The sequence below is a fragment of the Montipora foliosa genome, chromosome 11 (genome assembly GCF_036669935.1).
Source record: "Montipora foliosa isolate CH-2021 chromosome 11, ASM3666993v2, whole genome shotgun sequence".
Taxonomy (NCBI): Eukaryota; Metazoa; Cnidaria; class Anthozoa; order Scleractinia; family Acroporidae; genus Montipora; species Montipora foliosa.
The window spans coordinates 39,246,046-39,261,045 of NC_090879.1; the positions used below are offsets into that span (position 1 = coordinate 39,246,046).

Below are 15,000 nucleotides of genomic sequence, written 5' to 3' on the forward strand. Positions count from 1 at the left end.
AATATTCGGAACATTTGTTCTAAAATTTCTTGCTTGCCTGCCTGTCCTAGGATTTTCGAACATCTAAAAAATGGTATAATTGCCCATTTTTAACGGATTTTTCCCTAAAAAGGTCACCTACAATTTTCGGGAGCATTTTTTCTGGCTGAAATTTTCGAAAAGGTAAGTTTTGATCCCTATAATTTTCGGATCACTAGACTTTCAGCTAGGAAATCCGAACAGATAAAATTTTTAGGGGATAAAAATATGCCTATAGCTACCGTTTAAATACCAAAATACGTTTAACAATGCTATGTTTATTAATAAGTGGTTTTGAACTATATTCTATTTGGGTGCCCCTGCTCAAACTGTTCATTAACCAGAGGCGGATGCGGTCAGACCAGCACATGCGTGTACATTTAAGTATTTCCTACGATTGTCAAAACACGACGTTGAACCAATTACTGTGTTTTATGGAAAAGCAGCAGATCTTACTCCATGGGCACCCAACGAGCAAATTAAGCCAAAAGCCTTTCAGAGCCATTTCTAGGCTCCTTGTAATGTATAAAGACTGTCTAAAGACATGTTTTCGTCACCAAGAAGAATTTGATCTGTTCGGTTATCTTAGCTTAAGATTGAAGTGCCCGAAAATTTTAGGGAATGAAATCTTCATTTCAGAAATTTCTAACTGAACGTTATCTTCTAAGAACTTCACAGCGAGCCATTTTCCCATCCGAAACTGATAGATGACCCTTTTAAGTGCCAAAACTTGCAAAAACCTCCCTTCCGAAAACCCAAGGAACCTGAATACTTTTTCCTGGCTGCGAATCTTTTAGCTGATGTTTTAGTAAAGAAATCTATAGCTGTTTGGCAACGTAGAACCGAAATTCTTAAAACAGTTTGACTCTCCCGAACACATATTTCACCGAAGATTATCGTTGGGTGCCCTTGTTGCTCTTTCTATCAACAGCTAAACAAATTTGAAACCGCTGAAAGCCAGGATTCTGTAAATTTAACCCTATTCAAATCGCCCATTCATTCACTGTAAATTCCAAATCGTCCATTGAATACCAATTCGTTATGAAAGGCGTAGACCCAATGTAAAACCATAGAATGTACAGTAAGAATTGTTCCTATTGAAACGTTCTCAAAAGAAAATTGGGTTTGATTGAACTAGTTGATAAAAGTCGAATTGCCGGTGTTACCTCAAAACTCGTTGACAAAAACAAATGTTCTCGTTTCTTTAAAAACCTACCCCTTCTCAAAAAACCTCTAAACCCTCTAGAAGCAACCCTCAGGACTCCACTAAAATCAATTGATGTCCAGACGACATCAATAATTACAGCTGTACAATTGCCACTTCTGTGGCGAGCGCAGTTGGAGGGTTGTTAGCACTCAGTCGTCTTCCACTAATGTGTCTTCCGTCTGATTCTTAGCCTGTTCCAGGCTCTCAGTGAGTTGAGCGGGAAAACAAATGAGCCAAAAGTGGGAAGAGCAAAGGCTGTAAGCCCCTCTCCCCAATCCTCTCGATCCTCTTAAATTCTTCAGATGTTTTTTTTTCACTTTTCTCTCTTCTCCCGGCGAACTGAGAGCCTGAACAGAATGTCTGATTCCCGCACTCACTGCCACATGTTGGTTGAGGATGACAAATTTGTCAGTTTTCCACTTTCATTCTTCCTCCAGTTTTCTCCTCTCATCAAAAACCAACATTTTAATATCAGTACCAGCACAAGTATAAAATTATTTGATTTGACTTCCATTCCCCCCCCCCCCCAGTTAACTGAGAAATTGTGGTCAGCAATTCAAGGTTGCATTTAGTCAGATACAAAAAACTTAGCAAAAACAGGTCTGTAAGTATTCAATTGCAAACCATTTTTGTTGCCTACACCAACGGCAAGGCCAAGAGCAGTATATCCCTCATTGTTAGTTGCTGTGATGTCTGCTCCATGTTCTAAAGAAACAAATATAAAAGAAAAAAAAACCCAAAAGACATGGGAGCCAATAATTAAAAAAAAAATGCAGAAATGATGCCTTTGCATACACTGGCCTAAATAATTAAAGGGAACATTGTAGCCCATTGACTCGTCTGTCATAAGACAGAGTGAAATCTATCAAGTCTCACTCCCAGGGATCAAAGGGTTAAAAAACAACACAACCAAACAGCTAGCATCAGTTTTTTTGAGCATCAGACTTAGACATGCAGGAGGTCATTGGTTCAACATCAACCGAATCAACAGTTAAGATCTTGAATAAATGGTGAGAAAGTGCTGTATTTTAATTTATCAGACATTCAAGTCCTTTCCAAGGATAAGGATGATAAACCGTAGTCCATATTTCTTCAAAAGACTTTGGGATGTCAAAAAAAAAAAAACACAAATTTATACTTTTTGTAAACAATTCAAAAAATCAGTGCTCAAAGATATGGCTTGCTACATGCTTGCTTACTGACAATAATTATTACATTAAGTAAGACTATGGTACAAAAAAAGCTTGTGCTATAATAAGTTACCAAAATTAATATGGCAACTAAGAGAAGCATATTTTCAACTTAATACTCTTTTAGTGTGCTTACCTAAGAGTAGCTTAACTACTTGTGGATAACCATTGAAGGCAGCATACATGAGGGGGGTTCCTCCTTCCTGTAAAGTATATTGTAACATTTTGATGAATTTTCTATTAAAAATACTGGAACACACAGTTATTTACTTTTATTTCTCAGAAACCGCCAAAAAATACATTTTAAAAGTGCAAAGTGTGCACACTTGAAAGATTGATATAAAATGATAATCATAGTATTTTATTCCTTAATGCATGAAATGACTGCATGCTTAAGGGCCCACAGACGGATTTTTTGCGCGTTGCTAAGGAAGTGAAATGTTACATCCGGTAACTGACGTCATCATATCATGAGCTGACAAGAAAACCTACTCACAAGCAAAAGTCACCGCACAAACTGTTGTTTCCATCGAAGGTTTTTCCTCGCCCTTCCTCGCGCTCGTTCTCAGATCAACAGTGCATGAGTAAACGAACTGACTTCCGGTTTGGGAAAAAAAACTAAATTTCCGGCGGTTTTAAATGGAATTAATTTTTATTTTACATGGCACGTTTCACCCCCAAATACAGAAATTAAATAGCTAAGCAATGATTTTGTAAAATCATCTTTTTTGAAAAAGTTATGGGTATTTCAGTATCGTTTATGTCTTTAAAAAGAACATTTTCCAAAATAAAAAGAAAACCATGCTTGGCTGGATGCAAAAACGAATAAAAATTATCAAACCATCGATTAAATACCCAAATTGCGTAGCACGAGACAAATTTAGAGTTTTCTTTTATTGGTCATGTGACCATGGGCGTGGTATGATGACATCATATTTAGGGTCATTGGCTTACAAAAGTTGGAAACTGACCAAAATAATGCCAAATTCTCTCAAATTACTTAACCATTACATCCTTAGCAACGCACCCCAAAAAATACTTCAGTGGGCCCTTAATACAAACCCATATGCACCATAGAAGTCTTCTATTGTGCAAATAAACTTGCCTTTTGTGTTGTTTGTTTGTTTTTTCCACCCAGCACAGTGCCATGCTCAGTGTTAACCAATTTTGAACTGAACTGTCTCATGTTATTTATATCCTAGATGAGGTACTGTGACGCATAGTTCCATTCTTGTCTTAAACGCATTCTTCAACTGCAGTGTCTTTGTCATCAGTAAATGTGTCAGATAAACCCCTAAAGCCCCCAGACTTGATAAAGGCCTACATGACTCATTAACATGTAGATTGTTTTTTAGATTATGCTTCAATGTTGCTTTATTCATTTCATTCCATTTATTTTATGTTTTGTCAATATTGCTTTCTGAACCAATCATAGACCTTATTCATAAATGGCGGTCACATTTACAATTCTTTTGTCCAAGTGCAAATTAGCCTACCAAGCCTCATTTTAGAGCAAGAATTCTTTCAATTTACTGTATGGTATCGAGGCTTGGTAGGCTAATTTGCACTTGGACAAAAGAATCATAAATTGACCGCCATTTATGAATAAGGTCTATTGGAGCCACTGTAATAGCTATGGCCTGACTATTTTAATTACAGTACGATACAGACCACATTTGCAATATCTGGATCAGCTCCATACTCCAGTAGTTGCTCCACAACATCCAGTTGACCCTGGCATGCAGCAAATGATAATGCAGTCTCACCAGTTGGACTGCATGCAGTGGCATCTGCACCACTTTGCAGCAATACTGATAAGGTTGCTTTCTGAAAATTTTCCCAATAAGATTTGATTGATAATGAATTTGTTAAGTTCTGTATTAATTTTGTATGTGGTTACTACAGAATATGTGAAAAAAAAATCTGAGTGATCCAAACAAGAATTACGTGTACGACCTCAGTTTCTATAATAGTTGGGAAGCTCTCTCGCTGAGCTATGGAGGTGGTGGACAATTTGCGAGCCAGCGAGTCATGCAAGTCTTGCATTTAAAGGCCGCCTTCAACCGACAGGCTTTTCAACCCTTTGCTTTTGTTGTGGAAATTTGCATTGCTAATCATAGCAATCTGATTGGATGAATTTCAGCTTTGGCTGTATTTTCATAATTGTTCCATGGCTCGTAATGCCTGTCGGTTGAAGGTGGGCCTTTAAGTCTAAGCACCCATTTCAAATAGCGCTGATAAACAGTATTTAAGTCTAAGCACCCATTTTTAAATGGTTAGCTTTCAATAACTGTATGACTTGCATGTTGACTCCCCATGTTGGCTAGCTTGCGTGGCTTGCCACATATTTCAAGTACAAGTGCTAAGAGTGTGTATATTCACGCTTAAGAGGGCAAATGCAGATATCTTTTGCAGAGACTGAAACTGACAGAGAGTGACTTATTTACTGGAGGGTATAAAGTGCACGTTGCAGGTTAGACTTGCAGGTCACTGTTTCCTTGTTGCATCATAGCAGAAACAACCCAAACCATTACTCTTACTAACATTAGGCCTAAAAAGTAATGTTTAAGCCTACGGTTAGCATTTTTGTAAAGGTTTGGGTTGTTTCAGTTATGGTAAAACAATGACCTGCAACCCTAACCAGACCTGCAACCTGCAACCTGCAAGTTACACCTTACACTTATTTACCAGATAAAGTTATCTGGTCTTTGAACAACTGGGGCCAGGATGTTGTAGATTTCAAAAAGAATCACTATCTTTTTTATTTTTAATTAATAATAAGTGATATTAATACTTTAAGTATCACTTAACATCACTTTCATCAGGAAAACCTATTCATGTCTACTTTCAACACATCAATTTACATATGCGAAGTTACAACTTTTTCTGGATTAAAGTGATAATAAATAAATTAATAAATTTTTCAGAAGATATCAAGTTCTTGTGTGACAGACAAGGTTCTCATATTTAAATTTGTCCCAGAGATTTTTGAATATTTCAGGCCAATGTAAAGTTCCCAACGGAACTTTGCAACTGCTCAAGTTGAACATATCATTAAATGCGATGATCACTTTCACTTAGAACTTCAGCAAGACAAAGAAAATTGTTAAAATCTTGGTCAGACTAGCCAATAAATTAATGCTTTGTTTGAATTGGATTATTGCTTCTACAAAAACACATCTATCTATGACTACAAACTGGTTCAATAAAATTAATCAACAAATGTTGAGATACATCCCTCAAAACATAAAAGCCAACATGAGGTTCCAAGTAATAGTCACACAACTCACCTGTCTGTGAGCTGCTGCCCAAGCAAGTGGTGTCAGACCCGTTTTATCCACAGCATTAATATCCGTTCCTAGAAAGGTAAAGAATAAAATAAAAATACTAAAACATGAAGCTAAAAATTAACATTAATGAATGTTAAGGTAAGATGTAAAATCTGCCCCACATGTAAGGCTTTGACAAGGCAAGCGAGGGTCAGCTGGAGCATTTCTGTGTTCTGTTGGCATCAACTTAGCCTTGGTTACCATAGTGACAGGACCCAAATAGTTTTTCCCCAGTTTCTCCAATGGATGTTTGGATCTCATAATTTTGATTCCAGCACAATGATTTGTACAAACCATGTGGAAAACAGAAACACATGAAAATAAAACTTCGAAAGTCACACATCCTACTAAAATTGTTAATGATGACCACAAAATACTGGCCGCTACACTGAAATGCAATCCAAGACACAGGTGTATCTGCAGCTGACACATCATGCCCAAAGAGGAAAATTTTTAGCAAAGTGTATTATAATATTCTCTTCTTGCAAACAAATTTAATTAACCAAGCTTCTCTACATGTATAATTTCTTTCCTATCTCATCAAAAATCTATTAATAGAGGTTAATTTAATATCCATCATCAAATTGAATGTACTTGCAAATACTTTGATGTTTTTCTCGACCCAATTAGATTATTTGTACATCAATGAGTCTACAACAATGACCATGCTTATTTCCAGTTATTTACATGTAGTTCGCAAACCAGGATGGGTAATAAAGAAAATTATCACTTTTTCATCAATATGCATACCTCTGTCAATTTCTTCTTTAATCTTTGCAATTTCCCCCTGAGCTGCTAGGAAATGTAAAGAGGGGTCTAAAAACACACAAAAAAATACCTTTTTGTTATTGATCTTTCAACTTTCAACAATATAAAGTGATTGACATTAAAAACCTACATTATATATGTAAAAGAAATACATGCATATTTCATTCATTGATTGCTTTACAAAAAAAATTGACCAGAATTGCAGATGTCATAACACTCACAATGCCTATGATCTCTGTCACTTATAACTTCCATGCAACAAACTTGTTATTGTTGTTGTAAGTTGCCATTCTTGTCATTATCATCATTATTTTAATAACTTCCCATATTGTAACAAACTTCCAGAGAACAAGCCCCTCTCCAAGTTTTCACAACAACACATGAATAATTATAATATTATTATAATTTCAAGCAACTCAAATCCTCCTCCCTCCATGGTCCCCATGAATTCCATCCCCCAGGTAATCTGAGGGAGGACAAGGAATCTCCTATTGTTCAGTAAGGATCACCTTATATCACAGATGAAAGGAGTGTCCTTGATCTGCACTAACCCATTCATCCCTGAAGCAGCTCCCATTGATGGGTAAAACAATATTTATTGTGTGGCATTAGACAGAGTTAAAAATCTTTAAGTCTCACTCTCAAGACCGTTGTTAACCATGGCATTCATCCCTGAACTGCTTCCCCATTGCAGGTAAAATCGTCTGACATTAAAGTGCCCCTGTGATGCAAAAAAAACTTTCTTTTTCCTTCAGGTTTTGAAAGTGTGTTTGCTTAACACCTGACTGGCAAAATTTTGAGCTTTGACTTTTACCCAAGGGCCCTTTACTTTGAGGGTAAATTTTGGATTTCCACACGCACCATTACTCACATTCAAAATTGACCAAATGGACCTCAGAGGGTTGGATCCAGGGAAAGTGACGTCATTTACTCACAGCATAAACTTTCAGCGAGTGAATGCAGTTTATATACTGTATGCAAAACACAAGTTTTAAACCCATTCACCCCTAAACCAGCCATACTTAGTATTAATTTTTATTGTGATTAACGCCAGAAGATTTTACTCCTCAATGGGGAACTTCCAGGAGTCAATGGGTTAAAAGTCTGAAAGCTCAATACTCCCATGCAGCATATTCATTCTGCAGCGTACTGTACACACACATTCCATTCTTAAACGAGTCAGCCTTTGACGTTTTTTCTCCTCTATCCAGCTCTCTCAAGATCTTAAAGTTGGTAATGGTGAACAATTACATAGGAAAATTCCGGTTCCTTCTGCAGGTACCGGAGCACAGATTACATAAAACAAAAGAAACAAAAGACAGAAAACAAAACAACTCCAAATAAAGACTAGTCCCAAGTGACCAAAAAATACAATGCTTTCCGGTACATGCAGAAAGACCCAAAATTCCAGTTAAAATAAACAGGTGTCTTCTTGAAATCAAGGCTTAGAACTTTGGTCGCTTAGAGTTTAGTTCACTTAGTTTTGAAATCCAAGGAAACACAAGTTTTAAACCCATTCACCCCTCCCCTTGGTCACAGGGGCACTTTAAAATAAACAGGTGTCTTTAGAGTTTAGTTAACATAGTTTTGAAATCCAAAGAATTTTGGTCACAGGGGCACTTTAAACAGAGTAGAATCTATAAGTCTTGAAACTGAGAGGGTTAAGGTGAGATTTCATTTTATTTGGAGGGGGTGGGTGATGCAACGAAATTATTATTATAAACAAAAGGCATAGTGTGTTTTAAAAGTATGTTTTTCACGACCATCTAATTCAGTTTAAAACCAGTGAACAATGATTAAGTTACAGCTGTTAAATTCTGAATAATACAGCTAGATAACAGAATGCTTACACTGAGCAGCTGATGTGTCTCCACTGCCTATATTATCCTTCATCTCATGATCAAGCTGTCATGAAACAAAAAGTTCAAATTCAAATGTTAAGAGGAACTGCTTTATATGTGGGATCCCTGTGCCAGACCTTGTTCAAAATTCCCTTGAGTGTCGTTTACGTTTTCATCATAGTCAGACATGATAAAAATAACATTAGCAATGTGCCTGATATCGTCTTGGCTTGATACTGTCATGTTGGACAAACACGTGCATGTCTCTTTATTTTCTCTCACCACAGGTAATCAGAACAGCTCACATGGATTTCCCCCCCCAAAAAAACTGCATCTAGTATGCACTTTGAAATTTCCAATAATTTATTTATTTATTTATTTATTACAGTTAAATGACAATAAACAACATCCTCATAAGGATAGTCTACAAAAGAGTCATAGACCCCATACAAAGGCAGACCACCTAAAAAAAAAAAAAAAATAATAATATATATATATATAATAAGAAAATGAATAATTAGTATTCACCCACTTTACTTACCTTCGCTTTATAGACTATTATAGACGGATTTCGTTTACGTTAATTAGTTGAGTATGTTTTAGATAGTAATTTAAAATATCATACACATCATGCCAAAGATCAGCTGAGCCCTGGGACGATAGCGAGACCCACCTTTAATCCAGTGGTTATTTCTTTTGATGATGAACACCTTGAGCTTCTGTTAACTATTGTAGGAGTTGACTGGGAAAAGTTAGGATCTGCGGTAAAACGAAAGATATCGCATAAGGGCACAAACTCAACATTCCCGTCAAATCACTGTAGCTGCAAATTGTCTGACAGCACATGGTATGAAGAATCAATCAATTATTTAGTAACTTACCTGTTCCTAACACTGCCGCCACTTCCTGGTCAAGCTCCAGCTGAGGAGAACGATTGCCCTGCGTCTCTCCCTCCATCCCGTGGTTTCCTAATATAACATAATATCAAAGAAGTTTAAAAAGAACTCATAGCGATCAATGAAAGAGTTTTTCAAACAACTTGAGTCTGGAAACGACCTCGGTCGTTTTTGACCGAGAAATATTACATAACTGGTACCGTTGATGACATCATCGTTACGTCATCTGTTCGCCTTCGCGTTGACCGCCATTATTAAATTTCAGAGTCATGGACTTTTCAAAGATGTCTTTTGTTTGTGTTGATCTTTGTACCAGAAAAGGTTACGTCTGAAACATATTGTGGAAATGTCCGTGTTATTTGATGCACATGAAGTGGGTTTAAACGCCAAATCTCAGAGAGTACCAAGGACACGGCGAAAGGAGGACGACTTGCTCGTCTTCGGCTACGCATGCAAATTGTTTGAGGACAGTGAGAAGGCTTCGGCCTTTGATCCTGAAAAGCACCTTATATCATGGATGGGCGATGAAACCCTTCGTATCGACAGGTCTGTGTAATATTTAGTCGCCTAACCCCAATAAAGGTTGTGTTCAAATTGAAGTTTGGTTGTTTCTTTCATGTTGTTTGCGCGAAGGCGTACGAACGCCACGATTTGTTTCAGAACTATCATCCATGGCTTAACCCACACACGATAATGGAGAGAGATCTCTGATCTATTTTCACGGAATTTAAAGATTTAGACGAAAATACATTCTCACAAAACCTTGTATGTGATTGATTGAACTCGAGGTTGAGGGCTTCTTGACCTCTTTTTTCAATCCAAACCATGGGACACTGCAGACAGCAATATTTGGAACATTACGGTAAGTTAGTTGGATCAGGACAGGAGATCATGTATAATGCATGTTATGTAAGTATAAGAAAATGATAACAAATGTACCACTACCTTAAAATAATTATTTGTTACAATAAATTACTCCTAAATATTATTATTATTATTATTATTGTTGTTGTTGTCCTCTTCTAAAGTGTTCTGCTGTAAAAAGGAAATTTTGTTTTCTTTTTGCACTCATTGAGCAAATTATTGTGTATCTTGATGAATTTAAACCCATCATGTTGTTAAGGGTTGCGTATTTAATGTACAAGAAGGAACTGATTGTGACCTATTGTTAGGAATCTTGACAACATCTTGGACTGAGTTGGTTTACGCTGAAGTAACAGTCTCATATTGCTGTTCCTTTTCTAACAATCTTCTGGCTCTTTTATTTTAGATATGATGCTCGTCTTTATTTCACTGATAAGGCGCAGTTCACCACCAAGCCATCTGAACTGGCTTCCACACTTACACTAGAAGAAGAAGAAATGGAGAGGCAATGTGATGAGGAAAGGTATATGGACCTAAATCGAAACATGGAGGAATATGAAATACAGCAGGGTGAGTGTTGTCCACATCCTCTTTCAGCTAAATATCAAATTGCTGTCTACAAAATAAGTGGTAATGACTATTATTATTTTATTTGATTAACATTGTAGAGGATGAAGGTACAGTGTGTTTGTATTGCAGTACATGAACTTACATGGTGTTGAATTAATATTTTATTAAAGAAATAAAAAACGTGCCGAATGCATTGTTGAGTTATGTAAGCACGCAGGAATTTTTAAGAACACGAGAGAAGTGCGGAGAAGCACGAGCCGAAGGCTTATATAACTCGACAATGCTCGAGGAACAAGTTTTTTATTTCTTTTATTAAATGAAAAATGACCAGGAAGGGACAAGAATTTGTCAGACAACAAAAATGAGCGTGCGCCCTGGATGGCGCAATTTTTCCCTGATTGCGTGATACGCATGCGTTTCTTCTGCTTAACCATCTCGAATTTTTTTATGTATATTATTAATAAGTAATCACATGATTTTTCTCGTGCAATTTGGAATAAATAAGCACTTGTAATTTTTTTCAAAGACTTTCCTGCCTCCTCGTTATTTTGGTCATTTAAATAGTCGAAACCGAGGTCAAATAAAGGAAATCCTTCAGCCATAATGGCGGTCTGGAAAAATCTCCTCAGTATTTTCAGTGACAAAAATGATTGACTTGGCTTGCGTGCATATGTTGAGTTATAAGGCACGCACCATACGTACGCTGCGTGCCTTGTGGAGAACTCGGCTTGACCAATCACAATGCATGATTAACCTTGGTTATCTTATAACCTCTCTATAGGGTAATGATAATAATTATATGCAATTTTTTCTCAATGTTGATTTTCTATTTAAGACCTGAATGATGTTCCTTTCTTGCAACAGTTATGTAATATTGTTGATAATTTGCTTACATTGTTTGTATTATTTGGAAATCATTGGACAGCTTTTCAGGTAGTTTAAAATTAACTTGATACACCACCTGTAGATGCTGTGCTAGATTGTGGCTAAACAGGCTGGGTTAAAAACAAATTCAGCCTTTGTTTGTATATTAATCATGTGAAGACTCGCTCATTTTGCTTTTTCAGAAGAGGAAATGAAGCGATTTCAACAAGCCCTTTCAGAGGATGGAGCATACAATTCAGTAGGATTCACTTATCCCTATGAATCTGCAGAGATCTCTTATCAGTATCCAAAAAATCTTAATGGATATAAGTCATTGAAAAGAGGTAAGGAAATAACATTAATTGTTGGCCTATAATGCAAGGAAACTATTTCTAAACAACTATTAGAATGCAATGATGTATTGAAAATAAGAAGTAGTTTTCCTGGGTTTGATTGGCTCCAAAACTGAACTCTGAAAAAGCTTCCAGGGGTTATTTTCATTCCCAATGGAAGCTTGTTTGAGTTTGGTTGTCAATTAATGTTTTGAATGCAAAGGAAGTACACTTTTAAAATCTTTTGAAATTAAATTTTATAGCAGGCCTTGAAATTGCGACCAATACAGTCGCATTTGCGACTAAAAAAAATATCTCAGTGGAGGATTCGCAAATTTAGGATTATTTTTCGCCTCTGCTATTACAAAACACTACTTTTGCTCAAGTAAAATTATGAATTGTTTCAATCAAAAGATATGGGGCAAAAATTGTAGCATGATTTTGCTGCGATATTGCATGCACAATGCCATTTTCAGCGTTTTCTTTGAAGACTCTGTGTTGAATGGCATGATTTGTGAGCATTAAGTTTATATTTTTCTTCAGATTGATGTAGCCACGCGGGAGAAAATAATCGACAATTATGTCCTGTCCTACAATGGAATGGAAGGCTTGAAGAATAGAAATGTATATTTCCAATAAATAAAGCAAAGCTCCGCTGTTATACTAATCAAAGATAATTGGGTTCCCTTTCCTTTTTCTTGCATAAAGGGGCTGGAGGTTTGGTTATAAAAATATGAAAAAGAAATACTGTTCTTATGTTCGATACTATACAATTTGTGGCAAATCAGTCTTTCATATGAAGACTCTGGTGCAACTGTTATGGTCGAGTCACATACACAAACAGCTGGCACATCTTGGTCAATACTGTGAAATTTAATAGCTGTTGTTTACGTATGAGAAACAAACATTACCTCTTCTTTAACTGCGATCGCATGCCATTTGAAGAGAACATCCATTTTCTTAAAAATCAATTCTTAGAAAACATTGTTATACAAAGATACATTTTCATAGAGGTCCATTTGTAACATTGCTTATTGCTTTCGGGTTAGTCTGCTTCCAGAGAAGGGATTGCTAACGCTTAGTAGCAAGTCTTCTAAGTGACGTGTCGGGTACAGGCTAATTCCATGTTCTTTGGAATGACCGACTGAGCACAGTGATCAAAAGAAACCACCTGATTGTGCGAAATCATTTGCGAAATTTGTTTTACAATCAGATACAAAAGTGAACAAATTTGTACTGGCTACACATTGACATTTAAATGAAACGGCCTGGGGCATACCACAACTTTTCACTGAGAAAATAATATTATATCATATTTCTTGCTGTTGCGATGGTAGACCGTGCTTGAATGGTATACCATTGGTAAATGGAATAGATGATATGTACAGGATTTCTACTTTGTACGATTTTCAACTGTAACGCCACCATCCCCGTTAATGTCCCCTAGGAATGCAATAAATGGTATTGTGTTACATAATACGAGCCATGTCACGATGTGTATCTTTCGGAGCATCAGATCTGCAGTGCAGAATATTTGCTAGCTTTAGTATTTGGCACAGAGTCTTCTGCTAGCGATGATAAGTCCCAACACTTGAAAATCGATGCCATCGTATGTCAATAATTACATGTAATATCCGTTCGTGTTTGGTACAATGTGCTTTCACTTCGCATGCAAATCAGGAATAGACTCACTCCCCTTCTAACTTGGTTGTGAACAAAAAGTGCTTTCGCAAGTTTTGAAGCCTATAAAAAGGCAGGATTTATTAGAAAAAGGAAACTCGTTTCAAACAGGTGCAAGGATTCATTTTAGCGAAAAAAATATTTTCGGGCTAGGGGCACTCTAATAATTAAATCTCCCTCCACAGTACCTTTTTGATAAAAAAAGATGTCGGTGGCATACTAGTTCAGCATGTCCACTCAAACCAGAGTTGGAAATAAGGAAAAACAGATTGATAGGTGATTTTTTGTGAAGGTTCAAATCATTACCCCCCCCCCCCCCCAACATTTTGGAAATCCCAATAAAGGTACAATTTTCTGTTGTGACGTTAGTGTCTACTTTATTTGAGTATTCTATTTGAGTACTAACACATGGCGCTCGTTTTCTGACATCCGTGCGAAACATTGCTTCAGAGGATTGTCATCCGGTATTTTATGGACCACGTGTTTTCGAAATTGATCTCCAAGAGTTTCTCGATTCTCGTGGTCATTTGCATCTGAATGCATCGCACTGATGTTATGTTCGTTGACGGCACTTCTTTGCCAGTTGTTGCTACCTTTTGTAATAAATGCATCGCTGTAGTTTCTACAAGAAGCAAGTCTCTTCTGCCACTTTGTACATATTTGACAGTACATATGATTGTCGCGAATTTCAAGCCATTTGAATTCAGCACACCACTTCTTTAAAGTGCGAGCCTTTAGAACATTGCTTGCCATGTTAAAATGTCCATAAAATTCCATGTGCTTCTGCAATCTCCAATGTCAATTCAAACACCCCCCTCTAACATTAATGAGTTTCTGCAGTCACATTGTACAGCGGTTTTATTTGAGCGCGAAACATTTTGAGACGCCATTATCGATCACAAGTGTGAAATTCTGAACTTTATCAGAGATGAACGCCTTGATGTAGTGGAGGAACTTCATGAAAAAGAACTTCAGCTGCTAGACATAACAACAACTTTATCAGTCGGACAAGACTTGTCTTTGCTAATGGACAATTATCGTTCACTCCTGGACAATTATTGTTTATTCTTGGCAGATATTCTCAACATGTTGGCCGGCTTGGACGAAATGGAGGACTTTCTATTGAGAAATACTGGCTCTTATAAACAACGGCTCTTTTAGGAGCCACAACACTGAAAAAAGTTTTGACCACTAACATATATATATATTTTAAAAATTTTGTGAAATTATATTTAATTTATCGCTGGCAAATTTGATCGGTAATTACCGATCACCGGCCGTTATTTCCAACTCTGCAAACTACTGACACTTACCAGTAAATGCACTACAACTTTCATCCTCTTTATTAGAATCTGATGTAGATCAAGTCCAACAAGCAAGATGTGGTTCTCATTTAAATGTTGATACATCAGGGTCACCTCCTCCAATTGTTCCAGTTCCT

At 36.8% G+C, this 15,000-nt stretch overlaps 2 protein-coding genes across 5 annotated transcripts in view; one reads left to right on the forward strand and one right to left on the reverse strand.

Annotated features, from left to right (window-relative positions):
• LOC137977518 (ankyrin repeat family A protein 2-like) overlaps positions 1 to 9,396 on the reverse strand; it is an 11,228-nt gene extending 1,832 nt beyond the window's left edge. Inside the window, exons 1-8 of the mRNA XM_068824761.1 lie at positions 9,235 to 9,396; positions 9,027 to 9,112; positions 8,363 to 8,417; positions 6,495 to 6,560; positions 5,706 to 5,773; positions 4,087 to 4,242; positions 2,552 to 2,618; positions 1,850 to 1,930 (exon numbers count right to left, since the gene is read on the reverse strand). Coding sequence (XP_068680862.1) covers positions 1,850 to 1,930; positions 2,552 to 2,618; positions 4,087 to 4,242; positions 5,706 to 5,773; positions 6,495 to 6,560; positions 8,363 to 8,417; positions 9,027 to 9,112; positions 9,235 to 9,310 — 655 coding nt within the window. The 5' untranslated portion in view covers positions 9,311 to 9,396. The remainder of the gene's footprint in view (positions 1 to 1,849; positions 1,931 to 2,551; positions 2,619 to 4,086; positions 4,243 to 5,705; positions 5,774 to 6,494; positions 6,561 to 8,362; positions 8,418 to 9,026; positions 9,113 to 9,234) is intronic.
• A 72-nt stretch (positions 9,397 to 9,468) lies between these two features.
• The window catches only part of LOC137977516 (splicing factor, suppressor of white-apricot homolog), a 35,939-nt gene continuing 30,407 nt past the window's right edge, over positions 9,469 to 15,000 (forward strand). Inside the window, exons 1-5 of one of the 4 annotated variants that reach the window (XM_068824759.1) lie at positions 9,527 to 9,665; positions 9,722 to 9,795; positions 10,520 to 10,683; positions 11,751 to 11,891; positions 14,909 to 15,000. The exon at positions 14,909 to 15,000 is cut by the window's right edge and continues 84 nt beyond it. In XM_068824759.1, coding sequence (XP_068680860.1) covers positions 9,767 to 9,795; positions 10,520 to 10,683; positions 11,751 to 11,891; positions 14,909 to 15,000 — 426 coding nt within the window. In that variant the 5' untranslated portion in view covers positions 9,527 to 9,665; positions 9,722 to 9,766. Of the gene's footprint in view, positions 9,796 to 10,519; positions 10,684 to 11,750; positions 11,892 to 14,908 lie in introns of all 4 variants that reach the window. The other 3 variants (XM_068824757.1, XM_068824758.1, XM_068824760.1) reach the window with 3 other exon arrangements.